This window comes from Neolamprologus multifasciatus, chromosome 16, assembly GCF_963576455.1.
Source record: "Neolamprologus multifasciatus chromosome 16, fNeoMul1.2, whole genome shotgun sequence".
Classification (NCBI taxonomy): Eukaryota; Metazoa; Chordata; class Actinopteri; order Cichliformes; family Cichlidae; genus Neolamprologus; species Neolamprologus multifasciatus.
The window spans coordinates 6,945,199-6,954,570 of NC_140454.1; the positions used below are offsets into that span (position 1 = coordinate 6,945,199).

General features: G+C 43.8%; 1 protein-coding gene across 1 annotated transcript; it reads left to right on the forward strand.

The window, feature by feature from the left end:
• Positions 1–930: 930 nt before the first annotated feature.
• On the forward strand, positions 931–2,303 carry LOC146500147 (olfactory receptor 6N2-like). The gene has a single exon (XM_085134858.1). The coding sequence runs from the start codon at positions 1,032–1,034 to the stop codon at positions 1,821–1,823; it is 792 nt and encodes a 263-aa protein (XP_084990984.1). The 5' UTR covers positions 931–1,031; the 3' UTR covers positions 1,824–2,303.
• Positions 2,304–9,372: the final 7,069 nt, after the last annotated feature.

Below are 9,372 nucleotides of genomic sequence, written 5' to 3' on the forward strand. Positions count from 1 at the left end.
GGCAAATCCTGAGAAGTCACATGAATGGTAAGAACAAGATCTGGGCTATAAACACTTACGCCCTGCCTGTGATCAGGTACCCTGCTGACATAAAAGGCTGGCAAAAGGAGGAGATAGAAGCCAGTGACATCAATACAAGAAGGCTCCTGACCATGCATTATCATAGTCCAGGATGAGACAACAAACATCCACGAATACATCAGGAAAATGCCCCGACAGACCGTGTGCTTAGTGAATACCGCAGCAGAAACCCAAGTGTTAGAATGAAGTTACCTGAAGTGCCTCAATTATATGCTTTATATTAACTAAAGTGATATATAGTCATATAACTTGAGAAAATGTAGAGGGTTACGGCAACAGTGGTTTCTATGTTAATCGGGGCACTCGGGGAAATGATCTGATACCGATACAACATCCGAGATCTCTGTCCGGAAACCCAGAGAGATATGTTCATTCACATATGGAAAACTGAAAAAGAAAATGTTTCCTTTTTAAGAGGTTTCTTTAGCCTTTTTTCATACACTCTAATTTTTTTGCGTATATAGTAAGCCTATACTAGTTCAATGATTTAAAAACAATGCATGGGCAAATTCAATGAATTGCACAGTGATATAAACATCAGATCAGATGATTATAGGTCAGATTTCCTGAAGTTGTTTACATGTTAGTGGACAACCTAATGAGTCCCATAGAGGATGGAAGATTTCTGATAAAACAAAGCCATATAGTCAGTCACTTACCTTCTTAGTTTAGAGCTGAAAATCTATTATTCCAATACAGTAACAGTTGCATTTTCATTTGTTATTCTTGAATACTATTTATGTAATATAGTTCCATAGTCAGTAACGTTTTTGTTTTTGTCAAAGGATGTTGAATTAAATGTAACATTGGTAACTTTTGGTGGGTTTGCAGAATTGCACAAATACAGGTATCTCTATTTTGTAGTTATATCCACGTTATATATTCTGATTTTCTGCTTTAATTCCACTATAGTGTACCTTATTTGGACTCACGAAAACCTTCATGAGCCAATGTACATTTTTATTGCAGCTTTGTTAATCAACTCTGTCCTTTACAGCATGATTATCTATCCAAAGCTCTTATCTGATGTTTTGTCTGAAAAACAGACTATATCATATCCTATCTGTCTTTTCCAAGGATTTTTATATTACACCTCAGCTGGGTCAGAGTTTTTACTGTTGGCAGCAATGGCATATGACAGGTATGTGTCTATATGTAAACCCCTGCAATATCCAGTTATTATGAATAGAATAACTATTTATGTATGTCTGATTTTAGCTTGGCTTATACCTGCTTTTGAAACCTCAGTGCTGGGTGTGTTGTATTCGAATGTCAAACTCTGTAGCTTTACTCTGACAGGAATTTTTTGTAACAATTCACTTTACAAGCTTCAGTGTGTGCCTTTGGTCGCAATATCTATATATGGTATGGTCATGTTGATAAACATTGCCCTTCTACCTTTGCTTTTCATACTTTTTACATACATCAGGATTATTACAATATCTTACTATTGTTGTAGAGAAGTGAGGAAAAAAGCTGTAAAGACATGTTTACCCCACCTGCTGGTGTTAATCAACTTTTCCTGTTTTATTTTCTTTGATGTAATTATAGTTCGACTGGATTCTGATCTATCAACAACTCTTCGTTTGACATTGACGTTTCAGTCAATTTTATTCCATCCTCTTTTAAATCCAATCATATATGGACTTAAAATGAATGAAATTTTCAAACATATCAAAATATTGTTGTCAAGTTTAATAACACTGGTATTACTTCCCTATTATCAAATGTATGGCATATAATTTGAAATTGTAATGCAAACTAGATAATGGAGTACCTTTTCTCCGATTTTACATACTAGACAGAGGAAAAGAGATCAATTTTATAGAAATGTCATGACATTTATGTAAATGTTGATTTCTGTTCTTCTATTGATGACAACATAATGGTCATAAAACAAAGACAAGCAATTTCTTAAACTGTTTCTGGTAATGTTTACATTCTAAAGAGCTTATATGCCTGCATTTCACATTTTCCCTTCTTTATTGTCATAGATTATTATTTACTATTGTATATTCACATAAAAATAATTTAGTAGAATGAATCAATTAGTAGAAGTCTCTCTTTGATGCTGACAAGCATATGAATATTGTCTTCTGTTTTAATAATAATAATGGATTGGATTTATATAGCGCTTTTCAAGGCACCCAAAGCGCTTTACAATTCCACTATTCATTCACTCTCACATTCACACACTGGTGGAGGCAGCTACAGTTGTAGCCACAGCTCTGCCCCTGGCTACAGTTGCAGAGCTGCAGACTGCCCCTGGCTGCCCCTGGATACAACTGTAGCAGACTGACAGAAGCGAGGCTGCCATATCGCGCCATCGGCCCCTCTGGCCAACACCAGTAGGCGGTAGGGTAAAGTGTCTTGCCAAGGACACAACGACCAGGACAGAGAGCCCAGGGATCGAACTGACCTTCCGGTTACAGATGCGCTTCCCAACCCCCTGGCTACAATGGCTAAGTGTACTCAAGACCGAGTGGATTCAGTGCAAGCAGCTGCACGAGAGGACAGACGATTGACTATCAATCTAAAGAAACAACTTGACCAACTCGCTACAAAGCTCACAGATCTGGAGCACAGGGGTCGCAGGAATAACATCGGACTTGTTGGCTTACCAGAAATGACAGAGGGCTGTTGGCTACATCAAGGCTAATCTCCCTAATGCATACACTGTGCGATTTTTTGGCTCATTTTGAGACGATTTTTCAGTTTTGCAACCATTTTGGTGATCGGCCCGAGTTTCGCCTTCATCGTGTGTTGTGCATCGTGTAGTATACGTGGGGTAACGAGAAGCGATTAACACCTCACGACCAGCTCCCGATCATCAGTCGTTTGGTCGTAAGAAAATCAAACCTGTTTGAAATCCTGTCGGCCGTTGTGAGGGTGTCAACGCAGCCTCTCACACTGCGCACGCGCAAACACAGTAATGAAAGTGAAAAGATGGGGCAGCACAGCAGTGCAGCGTGTGATCTGGACACAAGCGATGGAGGCACAACTTGTAGAACTTTGGCAAGCTCATCCAAGCCTTTTCAATGTGGCCTCACAATATTATCATGACCACAACAACTGTGAATATAGTTGGATGGACATTGCTACTCAATCACAGCTGCCTGATCAACGTTTTTCATTAGCAATTTAGCAAAGTTGATGGTGGTGGTGTGCGTGTCTATGTGAGTGAAAGACAGAGAGGGAGGGACAGCACAAGAGCCAAAACAGTTCAGGGGGCCAGCCGTGCGGACAACAACAGCGGCGACGGGCAAACAGTTCTTGGGGCCGACCGTGCACACGGCAATGGCGGCGGTGCAGACAAAACAAATTAGGAGGCCGGCCACGCGGAAGGCAACAGAGCAGGTCCGGAGGTCGGTCGCGATGCCAGCGGCGGCGACGAACTGTCTCAGGAGGCCGGCCTCGACGGCCTCCTGACGCCCAACTAGAGGCCAGGAAAGCGGCCGGCAGAGGTGAAGCAGGCAAAGGCGAGGCTGAAGCTGGACCAGGCAAAGGCGAGGCTGAAGCTTGACCAGGCGAAGGCGAGGCTGAAGCTGGACCAGGAAAGGCGAGGCTGGATGAAGACACAGAGGCTGGACCTGACGGCAGCGGGACGGCTGCGGAACCTGACGGCAGCGGGATGGCTGCGGAATCTGACGATGGTGATGCTGCAGACGGTGATGCTGCAGTTGACGGTAATGCTGCAGTTGGCGGTGATGCTGCAGTTGACGGTGATGCTGCAGGTGGAGATGCAGATGCTGCAGGCGGTGATGCTGCAGGTGGTGATGAGGATGCTGCCAGTGACGGTGTAGAAGTCGCAGGGGATGATTCAGCAGGTGACGGCTGAACAGACTTCCCCGGACCGTCAGCAGACGCGAGGATGTGCTTGCTGGGTCCTCCAGGACCCCCAGCAGACGTGGCATGAGGCTGGACGGGCTCCTCGGGCCCTCCAGCAGACGACACTTGAGGCTGGACGGGCGACTCGGACCCTCCAGCTGACGACACTTGAGGCTTGACGGGCGACTCGGGCCCTCCAGCTGACGACACTTGAGGCTGGCTGGGTTCTCCCGAACCCCCAGCTGACGAAACTTGAGGCTGGCTGGGTTCTCCTGAACCCCCAGCTGACGAGACTGGAAGGGCTCCTCGGGCCCTCCAGTGGAGACAGACACTGAAGCAGCAGGTACGGAAACCTCTTGCAGTGCGGACACTAGCTGGGACTGAGCAGCACAGTGGCTAGACTCAGGCAGCAACAGTGGGTTGCAGTCCTTGAAGAGCTGAAAGTGTTCCCCAACACACTCAGCAGAGGACGGAGGCGGATGGGTGAACTCACTTGAATTCTCAGGGGGTGCTGAGAGCCGAGACTATTTAGGTGAGTTCTCTGGTGGAGCTGCTGGCACTGGCGTCTTGACCTTTAGGGGTCCAGAGTTGGCTGGTGACTGACACCCAGCCTCTGGTGAGGCCCTAGAGGGAGTAACTGTCTCTGAGGTGGCCAGCTTAAGCGAACCAGCAGATGTAATGATGAAGTGTGTTCCCTGCTCGTAATGAGACGGTGAGGATGGTGACTGGATGAACGAGTGGGTGGGCTGCTGAACTAGTGGCAACTGAACTACAGGTAGCGAAGATGATGGTAGCGGAGGTGTAACAGGTGGTGGAGTTGCTGACTGAACTGAGGGCAGCTGGGCTGCTGACTGAACTGATAACTGTACTGCTAACTGTGTTACAGACCCCACATTGAATTGTGGTGAAGGTGTGGATGGGGGGATATGGTCAGGAAAAACTGTTTCAGGGAAGTTTATTGCTTTACCTGAAGGAACTGATGCAGACGAAAAGGCTCCCCTAACATAGTCATTCCCTAAACTCGTAGTGCTAGACTCAGTAACTCCAGGTTTAGAAACAATAGCGTGAACACAGTCATTAACCCTGAATGCGGGCTCAGCAAAGGCAGTCTTTGGAGCAGTGGCCACAGGTGCGACGGAAAAATCATTGTTATCTTCAGAAGACACGCAAAAAATAGGCAGCCGGCTGCTTATATGTCCCAACATCTGGCTGTGGAGTGCCGCGCCGGCGGGCCGGGAAACTCCTCATCCGGCGGGTCGGACAGCACGTCCTCCATCGAAGCAAGTGGGCGAGCGGTAGCGGCGGGAGGGTGAAGGTGAAGCTCGTGAAGAACAAAATTCTGTACGAGCGGGTGCAGTGAGCCCAATAACCAGGGGTAACCGGAAATAAGTTGTTGTAGCTTGTCTTCCACAGCACAGAGAAACGCTTCTCCCTCATGCTCTACCCACAGATTGATTAACCTTGAAGCGGAGTCGATAACGGCCTCCTGAAGCTCCCTGGGTGGGTTGAATGCCGCTGGATCCATATCTGGCTGGTCCGTACTGTCACGGCGAGTTGAGTGAGCCGTGTGAAAGAAAGAAAAGGAGGATCCAAACGCAGGCACTAAAGGTGTGAGGGTGGTTTATTAAACACAAAATAAAAATGGGCAAACGGCAAAAGGAACAGAAGGCTATCTAAACTGAGAACAACTAAACTAGTGAACACAAACCAAGACATGATCATGAAGGAGGATGAGCAGCGGAGAATGACGACAGATGACAGCAGGGAGAACACACAGATGAAGCATGGTGGATACACAGACGGACCAGCAACTATTTTTTTAACAACACAGAATTACCATAGGTTTTAACAGATCTTCAAAAATAAAAAATTCCCCCAAAGTAGCAAAAAAATAGAATAAAATAAAATTGTGCACAAGTGAAGAATTAGTCTTTTTTAAGTCCAAATGGTAACGGTGGGGCCCATGACAAACGGGTGTATTGCAATAGAGTCCGTCCGATGAGGAGTGTGTGTGTGTGATTGTTTGTCCTATCGTACTACTTGTACAGTAGAGGATTGTAGTCGATCAATGTGCAAATGATTGTGCGTGTGTATGTATATCGTCTCCTAGGATCTTGGGTTGGCTTGCCGTCCAGTGAACACTGGAACATTCTGGGTTCTGGAATCGCTGATCTGGTCTTTGGATTCGTCCCATATAAAAACCTGACCTATAAACAATGGTCCAATATATGTCACGAACAATTTAAGAATAACTCTCACAAATTAAACTAAAGTAGTGTCACACTGCAGTAACTACTATTCACATCAGCTATCATCAATTCAATCATTATCAGTTCAGTCATGTTGTACAACGTTAAGATATCAAGTTTCAAAGTTGAAAGTATCAGTCTTCAAAATTTAGTTGTAACCTGCAGCAATGTTAAAGATTATCTACAAGGCTTCAAACATTCAGGAATTATAGTCACCATATAATTCACTTTTCATGGTAAACATTCATTAGATCCATCAGATATAAAATCATTGTTGGAGCAATACACAAACGCTTATCAGAAACCGAACAAAGTGCAAATAATTTCAATAACATGTAAACACAAGGACTCAGTCCACGAATAGGAGTATTAGAATAGATGTGCTTAATCCCGCTTGTATCATAGGCCTACTAGTACAAGTGGAAATACACTAAAAATTACCTCCAAGTATTCAATACGGAGTACAGTTGAACCCCGATTTACGAAATTAGTCGAAGCACCCATCGCGCCTTTTGAGTGAACGATAGGTTATAGGCTAATTGGTAACTGCAACAACAATATGTCGTTCAAGTGGAACAGCGAAGCGCAAGTACGAAAGCCAAGGGGGTTGTCACATGATTTGGAATGCATTGTGGGCATTGTAGGCATTCTAGGATCAGCCAATCAGAGCCAGCGGATTTTGTTACACGGGCATTTTGCCGTTAAGTGCCGTTAAGTGCCTTCGTAACTTGAAATTTCCGTTAAATGGGGTATTCGTAAGTCCAGGTTCCACTGTATTGTAAAACAACTGATTGACATCAAAAAATTAAGCAGTAAGCAGCATAAAGTCTGATGGTATTTTAACTCGTTAGAGATTAATTTCTTCAGCTTACCGATAACAAAGTTTTAGCCTGCTCTGTTCGGCTGTAGAAGCAAGAGACCGTGAGTCCACACCTTGACCACCTGGTCAGCTGGACTGGGACAAAAAAATCGGTCCGGGCATTTTGACTAGAGAGTGGCCACCAGGTATTATAGAAAAAACCATAAAGCCTTTGGATGAAAGCAAACGCTGTTGTGACAGTGATGTACACTGTCTTGTTGGTATATATGTATGAGCTCTAAACAGTTTACATCAGATGACCACTTAAGGACATCTCTTGATTTCACCTTCGTGTTTCCCTCTCACCAGATATCCAAACCGATATCATGAGAACCAGCTTTTACGGCTGTGGCTCCAGTAAACATCAGCTGATACTAGAAAGTAATATTAAATGAATTCTAACAACAACTGCTTAAATGTGCTGCTGTTGTTTAGCGCGAAATCCGCTGGTTTCCTCTTTCTGGTGCAAAGTGGGCGATAAACAAACAAAAGAAAAAAGCTGATCGGCTGATCATTGACTAGTTTCATGATTGAAGTAGCAACAGGAGTGGGGGGGGGGGGGAGAATGAGAGAAGAAGAGGCGTAAGCGTAAAAACACAGAATAACTCCAGCTTTTCTTTTTTTCTTTCTAGCAGAAGTACAGAACAAATTGCGTTCCTTTTCATCTCAATACGGATGTATTGTAATTGGTCCAGCCCAGAGTCCATCATGACCAATTGGCAAATCCACCACCTTTCATTGTTTATACCATTACAAAAACAAACAAACAAACATAAAATTACCATCAGCCCAACGGGCAAATTCCCAGTACGCCCAATTCTAGTCCAGCTTTGGGGTCAGCTGGTGGGTAACAGGCATCTCCGAAGAAGTTAGAGCACTCTTGCAAATATGTGATGTCTTGATAAATTGAGCAGATATTTGAAGTTTATACGGCAACATCAGTTTATTTCGTGATCCAGAAAGACTAATATTTTAAACTCCGCCATTCTGCGTTCCTCTGCTACTGTCTCATTTGAGTTTTGGACAAAATGCTGTTATTGTGTGTAATGATAATCGCAAATACTGAAATATATTTCTTGCACACAGAAATGAATTTTGTTTGTCAAAATAATTTTCTCCTCAACATGCAACATTTCCGCTTGCAATTTGTTTTTAGGTGCGCTCAGAATAGAGGCACTAAAATAACGCCATAGAAATATAGAGATAAAATCAAAAGTAGTGGTAGTAGTAGTCACCCTGGACCCCAGAGGGTTAATGTCATGGTCCTGGGTCTTTTGATCCAGTTTTTTTTAGTTTTCATACATTTTTGATCATTCTGTATTATTTGGTGTAATGTTTGCATGCCTCAAACATTAATGATGACACCTTCAGTATTTCTCAGTTCCATTCTTTAATTCTCAGGCTTGCAGCGCTAACTTGTTCATCTACCGTTTTCTGTTGTCTCCTTTTTTCTATATCCTCTTTCTGCCTTACATTCGACCTTTCAAAATAAAAGTTCTGTAAACATCACAATCACCTCCTTTTTTTTTTCTTTAACAAACTTAGGTACTCAGCGAGGTGAATTATTAATCTGAACCTATGACAACGACACCTAATAAAATTACTGAATGTTCTTATTACTTGAGTTTCTCCACACCTAAACATCACTTAAACAGCACTGCATTTGCGCAGATCTCTGACTAAACACTATAAACATTCAACACTATAATACTGGTTACAGTGTTAGATTCAGGAACAACAAACATGTTACACGCAGCATAACCTTTAACTGGTCACTCAGATATTTAAGTCTTAGATCTGATGTAATCAGACAGATGCATAGGTACGCGTCTGTTCGATCTGACTGGGTATCTGGGCTTGTCTGTTAAGGCGGGGTCGACATGCCGTCCAGGTGGGGCATCTTCAAGTCCATGTCTGATTTTCTTGAAGAATGAGGCATTCCTGACAATTGAGTGTCCATCCCTTGTAGCTGTAATTTCAGAACCCTTAACCTTAGTCACTTTGTAGGGTTTTGCATTGTATGGTGTGGATAATTTGTTGTGCTTCGGTTGGCGATGCAGCACTGTGTCACCCAGACTTAGTGAGTGTGGTCTGGCGCGACGAATTGCATCTGCGATCACCTTCATCTTGATCTTTGCACTATCATCCCTTGCTCTCACTTCAGCATCTGAACACTTCCGTGGAGTGGTGTTAACGAAAGGGAGCTTGGTGTATAGCTGGCGTTGAAACAGTATTTCAGCTGGTGAGCTCGCTGTTGTGCTATGAGGTGTAGATCTGTACTCACGAAGAAAGATGTTCAGTTGCTGTTTCCATGATGTGCCCTGCGTCTCGGCAACTCTCAGTGCTTTGCCTAGG

Bases quoted from the DNA above. Each gene is read 5' to 3' on its own strand.
- LOC146500147 (XM_085134858.1), top strand. From the start codon at position 1,032: ATGTACATTTTTATTGCAGCTTTGTTAATCAACTCTGTCCTTTACAGC.